Source organism: Artemia franciscana, chromosome 6 (genome assembly GCF_032884065.1).
Source record: "Artemia franciscana chromosome 6, ASM3288406v1, whole genome shotgun sequence".
NCBI lineage: Eukaryota > Metazoa > Arthropoda > Branchiopoda > Anostraca > Artemiidae > Artemia > Artemia franciscana.
Genome location: NC_088868.1, coordinates 2335387 through 2355705, shown reverse-complemented (window position 1 = coordinate 2355705; position 20319 = coordinate 2335387). Strand labels below are relative to the sequence as shown.

The following is a 20319-nucleotide window of genomic DNA, read 5'->3' as shown; positions in this document are numbered from 1 at the left end:
CTATTTCTCTTTTTGCATACATCTTTTTTATATTTCTCTTTCTGCGTAAATCTTTTTTCTATTTTTCTTTCTGCATACATCTTTTTTATATTTCTCTTTCTGCGCACATCTTTTTTCTATTTCTCTTTCTGCGTACATGTGGGTCTTCTCCCTCATGAATATTATGACACCTTAAAGAGTATGAATAACTTATAAGAATAGAAACTGGTGCTAGGATCGACACAAAAAAAACTACCAGCACCATCTAACAATTGCGACACTTGGCATTTTTTCAAGCTTTGTAACTATTTTTCTGTTAAGAACTGAGATCAGACATTTATTACTAGCCTAATTTTACTTTATTTTTATTTAAGAATTAACGACGCTTCTTGACTACTAAGGTCCCTGCGTCGGCCCTGCAGAGCATTCCTGCTGCGTGATTCGATCTCTGGGTCCCGTGTTACCAAGCTAAGGTCAAACCCACTGCGCCACCACAGTACAGCCTAATTTTATCAACTGATCTAATTAATTATTCTAATATTACGTTGAGAAAAAAAATATCAGGTGTCACCAGACTTAGATGGCGTTAGCAGTTTTTTCGTCGTCACTAGCCTCAGTTACCACTTTTGCAAATTAATCATACTCTTTCTTCCTCCTGATATTATGATTTCTCTTTATTATGCTTTTATTTATCCTTACCTTTCTTATTGCTGCTCTGTCTGGGGCAATACTAATAAATCTCTTCTCTGCTCACTTCAAAGAGCCCAAAATAGGGCAGTGAAGGCTACTTTTCTTCTCCCTCGGCTTTACCCTTCCTCTGATCTTTATAATGATACTGGAATAGCTCCGCTGGATCATATTATAGGTAAAAGTACTCTTTATTTTGCGCATTCTGCTTTTCTAGGTACTCTCCCACCGCCCCTATAGCAGTTTTTCTCACGGACAGGCTCAGGTAGGTACTTTTCTTCTTTACGTAATTCTTCTCGACGATTTATTTTACCAAAACGATCTTCTACAGCAGGCCAGAGGTCTCCAGTATATCAATCAATTCTATTATGGAACTCCATCCCTTCGGATGTCCCTCTTTTTCTTTCTGCAAAGGAATTATTTCGTCGGGTATTTCCAATTCAATAATTTTTCTCTCTTTATTAATCCTTTCCTAATTTGTATGTCTCTTCTCTTCTTTTAAAATCATTTTCAGCTATATGTTAAATCTACTTCTAAATCTTCTATCTGTTAAATATCCTATCTATTCAATGTCCTTGTCTTGTTCCAGTGTTTTTTTTTTTTTTTTTTTTTTTTTGTATATATTTTATTATAGTGTTTTATTCTTGTTCTCTGTGGTCCATTACAAGCAAAGCTTCTTGGGCCTAGTAACCACTTAACTTTTGTAATAGTTTTTTCTTTTAGTATCAATAAATTGATTGATTGATTGATTGATTGGAAACTGGCGATAGTGTCGACAGAAAAAAATATATCAACGGCATCTACCGTTTGGCGACACTTGGTATTTTTTCAGTATAATAATATGAATAATTGATTTAATTAATGTAGTTGGTAAAATTAGGGTAGTAATAAGTATTTTATCTCAGTTCCTCAAAGAGCTTAAAAATACTTAGTGTCGCCACATGCTAGATGCCGTTGATAGTTTTTATTACGTTGACACTAGAACTAGTTTTAACTATTGTAAGGTTGCCCATAATCTTTGTAATATCCTTGAAAAAAAAACTGTATCAATTGAACTTCCTATTTAATGACTGAAACTATAAACAAACATCATTTTCAGCAAGACTGTAATAATAATCAAGGCATTCAGGATTGGAGACGGATGAGACGTTCTTCACAGGCAAATGACTTAAAATATTTTTCACTATCGTTTCCATCTTCTTCCCACTGGATGTATACTGAAATAAACTGAATACTTAATACTGAAATAAACTGAATAATATTTTTCACCATCGTTTCCATCTTCTTTTCACTGGATGAATAATACTATAACAAACTGAATACTGAAATAAAATGAATACTGAAATAAACTGAAAAAAAATTTAATAAACTAAATGTATATTGAAATATACTTAAATTGATAAAATTAGTTATGACAATGAAGATAGAAAAAAATAATTTAGGTGATGACTCTAACGTCTGACAGTAATTTTTCGCTACCACTCTCATTTTCTCGAATCCCTAATGTGCCCCGTTTCTCCAACCAAAATTTTATCTTTAAAGGTCATCAGCCTGCCACTGGCAGGCTAATGACCTTTTTTCAGTCAGAACTTCATAAATCTTAGTAAATTGATTTCCGAATTACATAAAAAAAGAAAATATACAATTATATTACAATTAGTGATTTTAGATTAGTGATTTGCGATTAGTGTTTAACTTCTGTCAAATACTGAGTGCAACAGAATAAACAAAAATTTAAGAAAGAAGAATTAATATAATAAATAACTGAATGTATATAACGGACTTAAAATAAATTTTCTGGAAGAACTCACCAAGCAAACTGTGATATGCTTATCAATGAACTATGAAATATTTATCAAATATTTCGTAGTAACGAACTGTAAGTAAGAAGCGATTCAGTCTTTTAGCAACTGAAACTCTGAAATAAAGAATTTTGATGCTGATCTCGAACATATAAAATTCATCAGGTTTAATGTTACCCATCAGAAATTACGAATAAGGAAAATCTGCCTGATTTTCTAAAGAGGAGAGCTTCTTACCCCCTCTCCCCAAATTCAAGCAATATTAAAAATCACGTTATCAGATTCAGTATATGAGGCAACACTATTGTACAGCTTTCAAGTTTCTAGCAACAAAAATATATGTTTTGTATTTTTTTTAACGGAAAAAAGATCTGGGATACGTGTTTATTTGTTTTGTCCGTTTTTTTTTGTGTGTGTTTTTTGTTTCAGGGGTGATCGAATTAAACCAATGATTAGGAAAGGGCTCATTCGAATGAAAATTAAAACTTCTAGTTGCTTTTTCAATTGATAAGAAAGATTAAGGGGCAACTAGACCCCCTCCCACGCACTCCCCCCAAAGACATCCGGTCAAATTTTTTAAATAACCATTGGGTTCAGTAGTTGGAAGGTCCAATCCTACACCTCTGGGGATGTTATGACTCCCCATAGCCCCTGGGGAAAGGACTGCAAGTTATACAATTTGCCACTCTTAACATATAGTATTTGTTTCTGGGAAATATACGAAAATTTTAAAAGGGAGGGGAATTCTCTGCGGCGAAGATTTTTCATGGGATTATTTTCTGTGAGGAGGGGAGGATTCCCTGGCAGGATTTGAAAAATCTCAAAAACTATATAAAAATAAACGAGTTTTTTCAACTGAAATTAAGGGGCAACATTAAAACCTAGAACAAACATAAATTATTCCGTATATTGGGGGTGGGGGATGGGGTTTCTGCTAAGCTACAGTATAATTTTTTTCACAATTCTTTAAGAACGACTCCTGAAACACAAGGGCAATTGAGTTTGAATGAAATATTTAAGGACTTCAGCATAAAAAGCAAGGGTTGATGAAGGACCACTCTCATATGTAAAATAATTTATGTTCTTTTTAAGTTTTAATGTTGTTCCTTATTTTCAGTAGAAAAAACATTTATTTTTAATTTAATGGTAAAACCAATCCTAACTACAAAAGCAGTATACACTAAATCCAATATCCAAAAGGGAGCTTCTTTTCAAGAAGCAGTCTTGCTTAGACAATAAAGCGAAAAGTAGTAATAATAGAAAGAAAGTAGAAAATAGTTATAATAGAAAGTAGATTAAATAGAAAGTAGATAAAACACTTAATCCAATATCCAAAAGGGAGCTTCTTTTCAAGAAGCAGTCTTGCTTAGACAATAAAGCGAAAAGTAGTAATAATAGAAAGAAAGTAGAAAATAGTTATAATAGAAAGTAGATAAAATAGAAAGAGTAAACACTAAATCCAATATCCAAAAGGGAGCTTCTTTTCAAGAAGCAGTCTTGCTTAGACAATAAAGCGAAAAGTAGTAATAATAGAAAGAAAGTAGAAAATAGTTATAATAGAAAGTAGATAAAATAGAAAGAGGCGAAAGTTTCCTCCAGATTCCTCACTCAAAAACTCCAGAAACTTACTTTCCCACGGGTCCTTATTTTCTAAATTCTGGCGATTATTATGAATCTAATGGGCCAAAAGTTACACAATGTTCAATTCAGTTTTCAGACAGAATTCAAAACTCAATAGTCTCTTTAATAAACTAAAAGTCTTTTTTATTGAAGCTTACTTATGCTAACAAATTTTGATGTTCATATATATATATATATAAGTTTTAATTATTGGAAATTCCCAAACAAATAAATAAATTAAACAAAACTTTCGCGCTGGAGAAAGCCTATGAGGGTTTGCGGTCGCGTTAAAGTTCGCGTATCTACTTACCTATTAACTCGACTATTTACTTTAACCTCAATTATTTAATTAAAACTATTATAAATAAACCATAACCTATATATATGTATATATATATATATATATATATATAAATATATAATATATATATATATATATATATATATATATATATATATATATATATATATATATATATATATATATATATATATATATATATATATATATGAAAAAAAGATGAATAAATGAAAATTGCCAAACTTATTTAAAATTCCAGACTTATCATCGGGGACGAACCCTTCATGTTGTACTTCATTCCCTCCAATTTCAGCATTCCCACCGGTCACTTCATTCATCAGTTCCCATTTTTCTTTCATGTTTCCTTAACTATTTGAAAACTTGCTGTCATAATATTTGGCTTTAGCTTTCCAACGTAATTTGTTCACGAAATTACGCTGTTTTTTTAATTTTTTTTTTTTGAACAATTAATACGAACAATCAGTTTTATCATCTAGATATCTTTGATAAAGCTCAATCCTTAGCTTTCTTTCTTCCTGTATTTCACTCGTTATCCATGGCTTATCGGGTTCCTGTTTCTTCACCTTGATGAGTACGTTTACACTTAATATGTTTCGGTTCAAGCAAATTATATCATTTTGATGTAGGCTATATACCGTTTCCAAGCTTCTGCTCCTTGTACTGTTCATTGGTTGCTCATTACCGCAATTAATCCATCCACCCTCCCTTGGACGATTTTTATCATCAACGATTTCTTAGAGTCGTCTGATTCAAACCCAGTCGTTTTCAATAATGGGCCAAGCCTTTGAGTCTACCGATTTTGAAAATTGTCGTTGTCAATAGAGAGTTATGGAAGCAGTATATGCTTCAAATAGACGTCACTTTCAGATAACGTGCTAAAGACGACGTTTCCGAAATGCTGAGTTATGCTGAGTAAATGGAGAGTTATGGAAGCAGTATATGCTTCAAGTAGACGTCACTTTCAGATAACGTGCTAAAGACGACGTTTCCGAAATGCTGAGTTATGCTGAGTCAATGGAGAGTTATGGAAGCAGTATATGCTTCAAGCAGATGTCACTTTCAGATAACGTGCTAAAGACGACGTTTCCGAAATGCTGAGTTATGCTGAGTCAATGGAGAGTTATGGAAGCAGTATATGCTTCAAGTAGACGTCACTTTCAGATAACGTGCTAAAGACGACGTTTCCGAAATGCTGAGTTATGCTGAGTCAATGGAGAGTTATGGAAGCAGTATATGCTTCAAGCAGACGTCACTTTCAGATAACGTGCTAAAGACGACGTTTCCGAAATGCTGAGTTATGCTGAGTCAATGGAGAGTTATGGAAGCAGTATATGCTTCAAGTAGACGTCACTTTCAGATAACGTGCTAAAGACGACGTTTCCGAAATGCTGAGTTATGCTGAGTCAATGGAGAGTTATGGAAGCAGTATAAGCTTCAAGCAGATGTCACTTTCAGATAACGTGCTAAAGACGACGTTTCCGAAATGCTGATTTATGCTGAGTCAATGGAGAGTTATGGAAGCAGTATATGCTTCAAGTAGACGTCACTTTCAGATAACGTACTAAAGACGACGTTTCCGAAATGCTGATTTATGCTGAGTCAATGGAGAGTTATGGAAGCAGCATAAGCTTCAAGCAGATGTCACTTTCAGATAACGTGCTAAAGACGACGTTTCCGAAATGCTGATTTATGCTGAGTCAATGGAGAGTTATGGAAGCAGTATATGCTTCAAGTAGACGTCACTTTCAGATAACGTGCTAAAGACGACGTTTCCAAAATGCTGATTTATGCTGAGTCAATGGAGTTATGGAAGCAGTATAAGCTTCAAGCAGATGTCACTTTCAGATAACGTGCTAAAGACGACGTTTCCGAAATGCTGATTTATGCTGAGTCAATGGAGAGTTATGGAAGCAGTATATGCTTCAGTAGATGTCACTTTCAGATAACGTGCTACAGATGACGTTTCCGAAATGCTGAGTTATGCTGAGTAAATGGAGAGTATCGAAGCAGTATATGCTTCAGTAGACGTCACTTTCAGATAACGTGCTACAGATGACGTTTCCGAAATGCTGAGTTATGCTGAGTAAATGGAGAGTATCGAAGCAGTATATGCTTCAAGTAGACGTCACTTTCAGATAACGTGCTAAAGACGACGTTTCCGAAATGCTGAGTTATGCTAAGTAAATGGAGAGTTATGGAAGCAGTATATACTTCAGTAGACGTCACTTTCAGATAACGTGCTACAGATGACGTTTCCGAAATGCTGTGACGTCCAAATCACCTTTCATTACTCTTTATAGCTTCTTTGAAGCGTAACTCAGAGTTTAGTAGGTAAAAATGACGGTAAACATTTATTAATACAGATGTAGTGGCGGTAATGGCCTCTGTTGGACCCAGGACAAAATCTTGATTCGCACCCCGTCCCCCTGTTTCCCAAAACTTTTCAGGCCAAATTGTAACAAAATTTTCAACTATTAAAATAATTATTTTCAATTTGTTAATTAATAATCTATTTTTTATCATTATTATTTCGAGTAAATTAAATTATTATTAAATTATTAATATTAAATTGCTAATGCTAAATTGTTACTATTTAATTAGTTTTCATTTATTATTTCCTTTCACTTCCATTTATTATTTCCTTGTATTATTAATTACTTTATTTTAATGGAATTTAAATTTCAAAAATTAAAAAATGATTATATCCGTTTGGTTATCTATTTGAAATTTTGCACCCCTTACATTTCTGCACCCAGGGCATGTGTCCCCCTTAAAACCACCTCTGTACAAACAAATATGATGTAAATCTTAACTCTCACCAACGGAGACCAGAGCTCAATCTATTTGCTCAGTATGTATGTAATTAAAAGGAACCCAAAGAATTGAAAATATCTGCAGACAAAAATAAGATAAATGAGCAAAACAAGCAGTAAAAAGGCAAAGAGAAGAAGATAGATCAGAGCCATCTATTAAAAACATAACATTATAATAGTGTACTAACCATTATAACATCCCTGATGTGTTTTGCAGTTTGTGCAAAAAAGAACTGAGAGGTTCCGTAAAAGCTTACACGGTAACAAAGACCGAAACGCTTTCTTGCAATAGCTGTCTAGGTGGGTTTTTTTGTTGTTAATTTGTACTTTTATGTCTCTCAATTGTTTGTCTCTGCATTTATATTGTTTTTATCATATTGTCTTGATTTGTATGTTCATATTTAACCATCTTCCATTTGTTTTTTTAGCATTTATCTTTTGTTTTTATTTCAACCTTATTGACATCGTATCTTTTTTTTAGGAAAATAAAATACCTCCATTTATTCATATCCTTTTTCAGCCGTATACGCCTCAGCTGATGAACACTAAAAAGTTTTGTAAAAGTTTAGTTAATTTACAATATAATTATTAGTTTATTGTATTAATTTATTTCATAACTATTAGTTAATTCAATAATTTTATAAAAACGTATTTTAGTCTTCATTTGTTCAGTTAAACATGTCTCTTGCAGGGACGTATCCAGGGGGATAGGTTATGACTCCCCATCCTCCAAAATTTGGTCCAACTCCTAAAAATGTAACAAAATTACATATAAACAAAATTTGATGAGTTTTTAAAGTTGTTTTTTTTAATCCCACAGAAAAATATTCTGGCTACGGCCCTGGTTTCTTATTTAGTTCACTTTGTGTTCTTATTTATTATTTAACAAGTGACACCGAGTCTTTTTAGTGAGAAATAAAATACTTTTCTCATAAAATAAAATTCTCATAGATTCAAATACAACGTAAGGCATAAACCTTGCCACACTAAGGAATTATGAATATCTTCATACAGTAAAGCAAACTTGAGAGCCACTTAAAGTTACTAAAATTACAGAAACTAGATTATTACTAAAAACTGACGAAAAGGAAGAAATCAATACTTACGGGTATCCCCCGAGTTTCGAGCACTATATGAGGCACATGTCTAGCGGATAAGGATGACCTAATTCTAGACTTTATTTCTATTGCAACGCTGTTAGTGAATGCATGACCATCCATCATTTTGACAAATAAAAAAACCTTTTCATCTGTTGTCTTACTCAACTTGCTTACACATAAGCTATCAACTATTCCAGAGATGGTTTCAACTAGAAAAAAAAGTATAAATTTCCATACAATTTTGATCATTGAAGTGACAAAGAATTGGCCTACCAACTATGGATACCCACAGAAATCTTTTCAGAAGGGAAATGGAAAGTGTTTGAAAAAAAATTTCCTCTTTTATCCAAAAATATATAGAACCGATGAAAAAAAGTAAACACACTTCTCAGCCAGACAGCTCAAAATTATGAGGGAGAGCAAATTTCTGAAAAAAAAAACATACCAGAAATATAGGACCATTATTTAGATAGCCTGGCAGGCAGATACTTTTGCTTGCCCTTTAGTTTACCTTTTTATACCCTTTACCTTTTATACGCTTTACCCTTTTTATACCCTTTTTTTCATAACAATGTAACACCGTCAAATTAATTTATTTCTAAAAATTGAAAATCCAAATTAGGAAATATAAGTCCTGCATATGTGGTCTTTTAAGACTTGGCTACATACACACGTACACACGCACACGTACATTACATACACGTCTCAAGTGGTGCCAATCAATACAGCTGGAGCATTGAGTACACATGGTGTATCATCACGAACAAAAACTTGTCTAACCTAAGATGTGCTGACCTGAAACGGCCTATATATGGGGTATCCTCTAAAAAGAGTTATAGATCATAGCCATGCATTGGACTAAAAAAATCATACAAGGACTACGATACTGATGAGGCAAGTAAAAATACTTCTAGGCTGTCAGTAATCGATACAGATTAAGATGCCCTGACCTTTAACATCCAGTATATATGGTATCCACTGTAAAGTGTTATAAATCATTACTTAAACAACCAAGCATTGAACAAAAACGGATCTTACGAAGACTACAGTGCCAATGAAGTAAGTATGAAGACTCCTCAGGTGCCACCAATCAATATAGCCTAAGATGTGCTGACCTTCAACGGTATATACATGGGGCATTCCCAGTCAAGTGTTACTAATTAATACCTACACAACCAGGCATTGGAGAAAAAAAAATCGTACAAGGACTACAGTCCCGATAAGGTAAGTGAAAATACTTCTCAGATGGCACCAATCAATACACCCTAAGATGTGATGACCTATAATTTCCTATATATGAGGCATCCCCTGTAAAGGATTACAAATTAATGCCTCAGCAACCAAGCATTGGAAAAAAAAGATTATACAAGGATTACAGTACCTTTAGAATACTTCTCAGACGGCACCAACCGATATAGCCTAAGATGTGACGACCTTTAACGGTCTATATATATTAACTGTACTAATTGTAATAAACTGTAATTATAATTCCTATAATTATTACTATAATTCCTTACTTAAGACGAGACACAGGCTATTCAGCCAAACTCAGCATGCAGAAGCTGATGGACAAAAATGCTTCCATTTGGTTCTATCTTCTGTGACTGGTCGAAGAAACTGCAGCCACGTCTTGTCCCACTTGTGACCATGCTCTCGGAATCCCCCTAGCAGTTCGGCATTTTTTCTGACGACGTTATGCCAAGATTTCATCTCGTCATCTAGTTTTTTTCTTCCATGAGGAATCGGGTCTGCTAGTAGTAACTGGCGCGTCAGGGTATCTTACAGCTTTTGTCACGCTTTTGTCCGCAAACATTCATTAGCCGTTGGCTGCTGATTCTTTACACCAGCCTTATGTTGCTAATGGCACATAGACATTTCCAGTTAAAAGTGCCAAGCTGACACTCTCCGTCCATTTTGAAGGGCCAGGTCTCACATCCATACAACGAAATTGAACGCGCACATACTGGATGGATTCTTAACTTCGTCACAAGCTTGATTCCCTTCTAGTCCAAAGTAGTCTCCAGGGCTGGCCAAAGAAGGACCAAGCTTTGCCAATCTTGCCTTGAATCTCGATAGTTGCTCCACATTTAGCATCTATCGATGACCCTAATTTGAACTCTTCAATCCTTTCACCATTGAGGTATATAGAAGTATTCTCTTTGGTTGAAAGGTACTTTGTTTCGGAGATACCGATCACGAGTTCTGTCTCGTGATCGTGGTTAGTAGCGAAAACTAACCATTTTCGCTACTCTTTCTATCATATTTTGCGCTTTCTGGGCGGATTCTGTAAGTAGAGTACCATAGTCTGCACATTCAATGTCAGTAATTGTTTCTAGTGCTAAAAAGGCGACACGATCATCTTCTTTCAATGCGTTTTTCATAACCAAATCTATAATATAGTTGAAAAGAACTGGCGCTGCCGGACATCCTTGATGTACACCATATTATTGTACTGTATTTTAATCATAATAAATAGCAATTATTAAATGTATTAGTAAAATGAGCATAATACAAATACCAATGCTGTAGATTTCAGAAGCTCCGTAGCGCACTCCACTCGGATTCAGTACCGCATCACTTCGACCAATAATCTTGATACCATGTTCCCCAACTAAACAATGATCCCCATGCGACCAAACACCAGGCTGATTTCTGAAGTAAGCAGAGCGATAGATGGACCAATCATCGTCATGAAGGAACTTGACGGGTAAGCTAGGAATTGGCTTGGTCAATACCAGCTCTCCGCTCTCCCCTAATTTGCACCTTGGACCTGAAACTCAAAAATAATGTCAATAATACGCTCAAAGTACTGTGTAAATTTAAAAAATGTAAGGCGTAGGGGGTGGGGATGTTCGATTTTATTGTCTTTCAACCTTTGTACCAAAATACCCAAAAAGACTCTTTACAACCAAAATATTCCCCATAGCTCGTATTTTAAAAATCGAGGGGAAGGGAGGAGAGAATCCACGAGAAAATCCTGCCCTCCCCCTCCCATTGATGCTACTATTAAAGCACTATGGACACTCAAAATGAAAGCAGCTCCAATATTGTTTAAATAGTGCGAATTCAATTTTTAATGAAAAAAAACTATATGTATTTATTCAGCTTTTGGTAGTGACCTGCATCAAACTCAAGAAAATAAAACGAGGGTGAAAAATCAATAAAATTAAGCTAAAAACCAATGCAGCAAAAAAGTATTATTTTCCTTTGAATGTGCAATCGTCTTTGAGAAAATTTACCTAATAGCAGCAGTTGCTTATTGGCAACACTGACGGAAATGTGGTACAACTGATAATTTTGAAAGAAACGTTAGAAAATAACGGTTTTCAGGAATGAATGCAACTAAGAGGGTCTAAGAGGTGATTTTTTTTTATAGCATCGTTAGATTAAGGGAAAATATTTGATAGCTAAAGGCAACTAATAACTACCACATATGTATAAAACATATATGTTGCTTGTATATGTATATGTTTATGTATATGTATGTATAAATGTATATACATACTTGTATATGTATATGTATTGTATATGTATATGTTGCTTGTATATAACATATGTAAAACACATACATATGCTTTAATTTGAGATAGCACACTTGTAAGCATTGAAGGTGCTTATAATTGAACTTAAAGAATTGGTTCACTTAGTTCTGGATTATGGAAAGAGTAAACCAAAATATTTTGTTCAGGTTCGACATGAAATAAAAGTTTATACTTCTGCTCAAATGTCAAATAAGAAGGAAGTATTAGGGAGGAGGCATTAGGGAGGGAGGAGGCAAGTTCATATTTCTACTCAAATGTCAAATAAAAAGGAAGTATTTAGGAAGAAGGCAAGTTCATACTTCTACTCAAATGTCAAATAAGAAGAAAGTATTAAGGGAGGACGCAAGGGAAGGATGGTCCTTACGGTTGCCCAATGTGTGGAAGTGTGGATGAGACCGTGGCTCATGTGATGTATGAGTGTAAAGGATTGAGTGAGACACGAAATGAAGTGTACGGAGAGTGTAGGTTCGATGAAAGATGGCTGGTGAGTGGAGTGAGTGTTTTGCTTTGTTTTTGCAATGTAAAGCATTTACAAGTGAATTTTTCTTTTTTTTTTGCTTTGTATTGCCATGGCCGTAGGGCTTTTAATGCCACAAAATTTACTTACTTACTATCAGGTTTCAGTTCATTTTCTTCAAGCTTTTCTGAGAAGAGTGGTTTTTCTCGAGCAAAATTAAAATAGTTAACCCCCTATCCCACCTATGTGCAGATATGTCACTAAAATATCATAAATATGCAGGCCGGATCTAAGGTTGATATAAGACAAGATTTATTCATCATAAAATACACATACAATACTACATTTTACCATTCCCCCAAAGGCTCTCTGGCCTGTAAAGACGGGGGAAGATAAACGAGTCACTTACTCAGAGAAGAAGAACAAAATTTCAACTAATCACTTACTCACAAAGAGAAGAGCAAAAAGGAGAAAAATAAATAAATAAAAACTACAGAAAACAAAACTAAATAGACTAATAGATTGAATAGACCAAATTAAGTAGATCAGTAGATTAAATAGACTCCAATGAAATAATAAACACACACACACACATATATATATATATATGTATATATATATATATATATATCTTCTATATATATAAAAATAAGTTGTCTGTCTGTGAATGTGTCAGGTGACGTCACCTGAAAAAACTGGATCAGGTGACGTCAAAACTGAAAAAACTAAAAAAAGGCAAAAACTACAAAAAAAACTAAAAACTAATAAAAAAAATAAAAAAGCTAAAAAACTAAAAAAACTAAAAAAAGGCAAAAACTACAAAAAAAACTAAAAACTAATAAAAAAATAAAAAAGCTAAAAAACTAAAAAAACTAAAAAAACTAAAAAAAGGTAAAAAACTAAAAAAACTAAAAACTAAAAAAAAACTAAAAAAAAAGGAAAAAACCGAAAAATAAGCTAAAATAAAGGTAAAAACCAATAAAAAACTAAAAAAAAAACTGAAAAAACTAAAAAAAGGCAAAAATTACAAAAAAAAACTAAAAACTAATAAAAAAAGTAAAAAAGCTAAAAAACTAAAAAAACTAAAAAAAGGTAAAAAACTAAAAAAAAAAAAAAAAAAAAAACTAAAAAAAAGGAAAAAACTGAAAAATAAGCTAAAATAAAGGTAAAAACCAATAAAAAACTAAAAAGAAAAAAAGGAAAAAACTAAAAAAAATTTTCATCTAAAAAACTAAAAAAAACTAAAAAAGGTAAAAACTAAAAGAACTAAAAAAGAAAAAAATAAATGACGACACTCAAAGAGAAAGCGACCAGGACAAAAGGAATGTTCGATTAGCAATCAACAAAGCACCGGGACACAGGGAGTATAAATGACGACCAGGACATAAGTAAAAAAAAAAAAACTATCTATATATATAAAAATAAGTTGTCTGTGGATCTGTGGATCGTGGATCAGGTGACGTCACCTGAAAAAACTGGATCAGGTGAGGTCAAAACTGAAAAAACTAAAAAAAGGCAAAAACTACAAAAAAAAACTAAAAACTAATAAAAAAAATAAAAAAGCTAAAAAACTAAAAAAACTAAAAAAAGGCAAAAACTACAAAAAAAAACTAAAAACTAATAAAAAAGCTAAAAAACTAAAAAAAAAGGCAAAAACTACAAAAAAAACTAAAAACTAATAAAAGAAATAAAAAAGCTAAAAAACTAAAAAAACTAAAAAAGGTAAAAAACTAAAAAAACTAAAAACTAAAAAAAAGGAAAAAACTGAAAAATAAGCTAAAATAAAGGTAAAAACCAATAAAAAACTAAAAAAAAAACTGAAAAAACTAAAAAAAGGCAAAAACTACAAAAAAACTAAAAACTAATAAAAAAAGTAAAAAAGCTAAAAAACTAAAAAAACTAAAAAAACTAAAAAAACTAAAAAAAGGTAAAAAACTAAAAAAAATAAAAAATAAAAAAAAAACTAAAAAAAAAGGAAAAAACTGAAAAATAAGCTAAAATAAAGGTAAAAACCAATAAAAAACTAAAAAGAAAAAAAGGAAAAAACTAAAAAAAATTTTCATCTAAAAAACTAAAAAAAACTAAAAAAGGTAAAAACTAAAAGAACTAAAAAAGAAAAAAATAAATGACGACACTCAAAGAGAAAGCGACCAGGACAAAAGGAATGTTCGATTAGCAATCAACAAAGCACCGGGACACAGGGAGTATAAATGACGACCAGGACATAAGTAAAAAAAAAAACTAACAAAACTAAAAAGAAGGTAAAAACTACAAAAAAACTAAAAAGAAAAAAAAACTAAAAACTAATAAAAAAACTAAAAAATCTAAAAATCTAAATAAACTAAAAAAGAAAAAAAAAAGGAAAAAAAAAAGGAGAAAAACAAAACTAAAAAACGAATGTATATACAGACCGGTACACCGGGATACAAATGACGACCGGGACACAGGGAATATAAATGACGACCGGGACACAGGGACACAACTACAACGGGGACACCGGGGGAAACAGGGGGATATAAATGACGACCGGGACAAAAAAACTAAAAAGAAAAAAAACTAAAAACTAATAAAAAAACTAAAAAATCTAAAAATCTAAATAAGCTAAAAAAGAAAAAAAAAGGAAAAAAATAAAGGAGAAAACAAAACTAAAAAACGAATGTATATACAGACCGGGACACCGGGATACAAATGACGACCGGGACACAGGGAATATAAATGACGACCGGGACACAGGGACACAACTACAACGGGGACACCGGGGGAAACAGGGGGATATAAATGACGACCGGGACACCGGGACAGGGAATGGTCGATTAGCAATCACCATCAACAAAGCTCAAGGGCAATCATTAGAATCATGAGGTATAGATCTGAATACAGATTGTTTTCCCATGGACCATTATATGTTGCATGTTCAAGAGTCGGTAAACCTGACAATCTATTTATATGCAAAGACAATGGGACAGCAAAGAATGTTGTATATTCGCAAGTTTTACGTAGTTAAAACCATATATATATATATATATATATATATATATATATATATATATATATATATATATATATATATATATATATATATATATATATATATATATATATATATATATATATATATATCTATCTATATTCACAGGTGGGACATAGGGACACAACTACAATGGCGCGTAACTATTATGGCGCGTAACGACTTACGCGCGCGGGGGGGCTTGGGGGTTGCGCGAAGCGCCCCCACCAACTAGGTGTTGGGGTGGCGCGAAGCGCCACCCCAACAGCTAGTATATATATATATATATATATATATATATATATATATATATATATATATATATATATATATATATATATATATATATATATATATATATATATATATATATATATATATATGAAAAAAAATAAATAGATAAATAGCTTCTAAGAAGCCAAAGAATTTTAAACCATTTTTTTGAACAAACCGAATGAGTGGCACCTTCAAACTGAATCAGGCAACTTGTTCCACACAATATGACTTGCAATTAAAGGCTTAAAATATGACCTTAAACAAGGAGTAAAAGGAACTTGAATATGATTTTTGGTATTGCGAAGATTATAATTATTCTGATCAGAGGTGAAAGATGGCGGAACACTTAGGGGATGAGGGAGATCACCATGAAGCTGAGAAAAAGTTAAATATACACACAGAAGAATATACAGTGACTCGAGATCAAGTAATGGGATAACTCTTGAACGATTAGTTTCCTGAATGAGGTTTCTAGCTTTATTGCAAACCTTAGAAAGTGGTTTTAACAGTGAAAGGTTGACATCCATGGTATTGGACAGTAAGAAACGTAAGAATGGATCAGGCAGTGAAAAAGGATTTTCAAAATTATGGAAAATTAGGAATTTCAAGATTAGAATTTCAAAGTTTAAGTTTCCTTAAAATACTGTGACTCCTGTATATCTTCATTTTGATGATAACAATGTGACGTTTGAAAGACAAGTGTAAATTGCGAAAAAATAGGATAATGCCTTTGAAACTTTGTGCTTAGGAATGCAACTAGATAATAAAGCAGTAGAAATGATTACGGTATTTAATCATTACAAGTAGAAAACACGTTCCAAGTTAGAGACAAAATTAATAGGAAGACATTCACTCAAAAGAACAAAACAACTAGTTGAAGCCGAAATTCAAAAACGATCTTGAATACCAAAAAAAAAAAATTTTGAGTCAGACAGTACATATGGTCTTAGCATAAAAACAGATTGAACTATGTAATATGAAATATATAATTTCTTTACACCTAATATATATATATATATATATATATATATATATATATATATATATATATATATATATATATATATATATATATATATATATATATATATATATATATACTTGTGTTTACATAAATATTAGATTATACAGTCGTGTGTACAGCAGGAATATTTTTTTGTGCCCAATGAGGAGTTTTAGTTACATAAACTCGATTATCTTCAACAAACAACTACCAGTTTGCATATTTCCTCAAAAGAAAACTAATCTTTTACAATTTTAGAAAATTTATTATTAAACCAATCACACAAAACAATTCAAAAAGGTGGATTATCATTTGTATCATTCCAATCATATTCAATAACATTCCACCTTTTCTAGGAAAAATAGAAAAAAACTAATTCTTTTCATTTTTTGTTTAGTTATTATTAAACAAAAGAAAAAAAAAAGAAAAAGGAGGTAGGCTATATTAATTATATAGTTTCAGTTGTATTTAACGAAAAAATACCATAACACCTTTTTACAGGGAAAACAGGAAAAAAAATCTATTTTTAATGAAATTATTGCTGATGAAGCTAAAAGTTATGCTGAACAAGAATTGAAGAAGTTCAATTCTTTTAATTATATAATTCTTTTAATTGTATACTTTGTTACGATTTAACTCTTCAGACAAGAGACTGCTCTATGTTGCGGGAACAAACAATATATTAAAAAATATTTTGTAATATATTTAGTATATAATAATTTTTATTTTAAAATAAAAATGTAATATTTTTAAAATGTATATTTTTATTGTAAAAATAATGTAATATATTGTGTTATAATTAGCAAAGATGTTAAAAAATATCGCCCTCGCAAGACTCCAGCGGCAAGGGAATATTGCAGGAGCCGAGAAACACAACAAACTAAAAAGAGAGAAAAAATTACCATTTTTGGAAGTGACAAATGAATGAACCTTCGGCCACTGATAAATATTAAGGCAAAATTTTAAGGCACAATTATAGGTTTTTGGTAACCACACTTTAGTGCTTATTGGATAAGTTTTTGCTGAACAAAAGTTTCCGTCAAAATGTTTTTTTTTTTTTAACTCATTAAATATAAATGGTTGCCCTTTTACAACATAACAATAGGTCAAAAAATATTCTTTTAGTTTAACAGCGTTAAGTAATTACCATCTGCGGTCATAACTTCAATCGAACAGCCAAGATATGGCTTCATAAAACCGTAGTTATTGGGATGTTGGTAATCAAAACCCATAAACACACCAATAATGTCAGTTCCACCTAAAAAGCAAAATATGAAGTTATTCAAAGAAAGAAAAATGAGAGAAAGAGGGCTAGAGAGAGCCAGTGAGGTGGAGAGAGGGGAAGGCAGAGAGAGAGAAGGAGGTAGGGAGTGCGAGAAGGAAAAGGGCAGGAAAAAGGCAGGAAGAAAAACACAACCTAAAAACATTAATTTTCAGAGACAGAATTTTTTTTAATACAATCGACATAAATACTATATGCAGATTATAGTATCAGAGAAGAAAAAAAAAATCGAGGTTCCATTGTGACATAGTTTCAAATCAGTCTTAAGCACATAATATATATATATATATATATATATATATATATATATATATATATATATATATATATATATACTAGCTGTTGGGGTGGCGCTTCGCGCCACCCCAACACCTAGTTGGTGGGGGCGCTTCGCGCCCCCCCCAAGCCCCCCCGCGCGCGTAAGTCGTTACGCGCCATATTAGTTACGCGCCATTGTAGTTGTGTCCCTATGTCCCACCTGTGAATATATATATATATATATATATATATATATATATATATATATATATATATATATATATATATAAATATATATATATATATATATATATATATATATATATATATATATATATATATATATATATATATATATATATATATATATATATATATATATATATATATATATGTTTTTAACTACGTAAAACTTGCGAATATACAACATTCTTTGCTGTCCCATTGTCTGTGCATATAAATAGATTGTCAGGTTTACTGACTCTTGAACATGCAACATATAATGGTCCATGGGAAAACAATCCGTATTCAGATCTATACCTCATGATTCTAATGATTGCCCTTGAGCTTTGTTGATGGTGATTGCTAATCGACCATTCCCTGAGTCGCCATCGTCATTTATGTATCCCCCTGTGCACCCCGGCGTCCCCTTTGTAGTTATGTCCCTGTGTCCCGGTCGTCATTTATATTCCCTGTGTCCCGGTCGTCATTTGTGTCCCGGTGTTCCAGTCTGTGATTTCTCTTTGAGTGTCCCGGGCTTCATTTATATTCCTTGTGTCCCGGTGTCCCGGTCGTCATTTATATCCCCCTGTCCCCCCCGGCGTCCCCATTGTAGTTGTGTCCCTGTGTCCCGGTCGTCATTTATATTCCCTGTGTCCCGGTCGTCATTTGTATCCCGGTGTCCCGGTCTGTATATACATTCGTTTTTTAGTTTTGTTTTTCTCCTTTATTTTTTTCCTTTTTTTTCTTTTTTAGTTTATTTAGATTTTTAGATTTTTTAGTTTTTTTATTAGTTTTTAGTTTTTTTTGTAGTTTTTACCATTTTTTTAGTTTTTTTAGTTTTTTTTTTACTTATGTCCTGGTCGTCATTTATACTCCCTGTGTCCCGGTCGTCATTTGTGTCTCGGTGCTTTGTTGATTGCTAATTTATATTATATTTATATTTATATTTTTTATATTTATTAATATTTTTTTAGTTTTCTTTTTCTCTTATTTTTCAGTTTTTTCCTTTTTTTTAGTTTTTTCTTTTTTAGTTTTTAGTTTTTTTTTTTACCTTTTTTTAGTTTTTTTAGTTTTTTAGCTTTTTTAGTTTTTTTATTAGTTTTTAGTTTTTTTTTTAGTTTTTGCCTTTTTTTTAGTTTTTTCAGTTTTCTTTTTCTCTTTTATTTTTCAGTTTTTTCCTTTTTTATAGTTTTTTTTCTTTTTTAGTTTTTAGTTTTTTTTAGTTTTTTACCTTTTTTTAGTTTTTTTTAGTTTTTTTAGTTTTTTAGCTTTTTTAGTTTTTTTATTAGTTTTTATTTTTTTTGTAGTTTTTGCCTTTTTTTTATTTTTTTCAGTTTTTTTTTAGTTATTAGATTTTTACCTTTTTTTAGTTTTTTTTTAGTTTTTTAGCTTTTTTAGTTTTTTTTTCTTTTTAGTTTTTTTTGTAGTTTTTACCTTTTTTAGTTTTTTTCTTCTTTTGTATTAGTGTGAAATAATTCAGACGTCATATGCGAACAAACATGACGTCACCTGATCCACACATCCACAGACAGACAGACAACTTATTTTTATATATATAGATATATACTAGCTGTTGGGGTGGCGCTTCGCGCCACCCCAACACTTAGTTGGTGGGGGCGCTTCGCGCCCCCCCGCGCGCGTAAGTCGTTACGCGCCATAATAGTTACGCGCCATTGTAGTTGTGTCCCTATGTCCCACCTGTGAATATAGATAGATATATATATATATATATATATATATATATATATATATATATATATATATATGGTTTTAACTACGTAAAACTTGCGAATATACAACATTCTTTGCTGTCCCATTGTCTTTGCATATAAATAGATTGTCAGGTTTACCGACTCTTGAACATGCAACATATAATGGTCCATGGGAAAACAATCTGTATTCAGATCTATACCTCATGATTCTAATGATTGCCCTTGAGCTTTGTTGAT

At 32.1% G+C, this 20319-nt stretch overlaps 1 protein-coding gene across 2 annotated transcripts in view; it reads right to left on the bottom strand.

Annotated features, from left to right (window-relative positions):
* Nucleotides 1-1712: 1712 nt before the first annotated feature.
* Nucleotides 1713-20319, bottom strand: part of LOC136027904 (acetoacetyl-CoA synthetase-like) — a 75873-nt gene continuing 57266 nt past the window's right edge. For both annotated transcript variants that reach the window (XM_065705334.1, XM_065705335.1), the window contains 4 exons: nt 17756-17866; nt 10842-11093; nt 8330-8532; nt 1713-1883 (listed from right to left, as the gene is read on the bottom strand). In XM_065705334.1, coding sequence (XP_065561406.1) covers nt 1743-1883; nt 8330-8532; nt 10842-11093; nt 17756-17866 — 707 coding nt within the window. In that variant the 3' untranslated portion in view covers nt 1713-1742. The remainder of the gene's footprint in view (nt 1884-8329; nt 8533-10841; nt 11094-17755; nt 17867-20319) is intronic.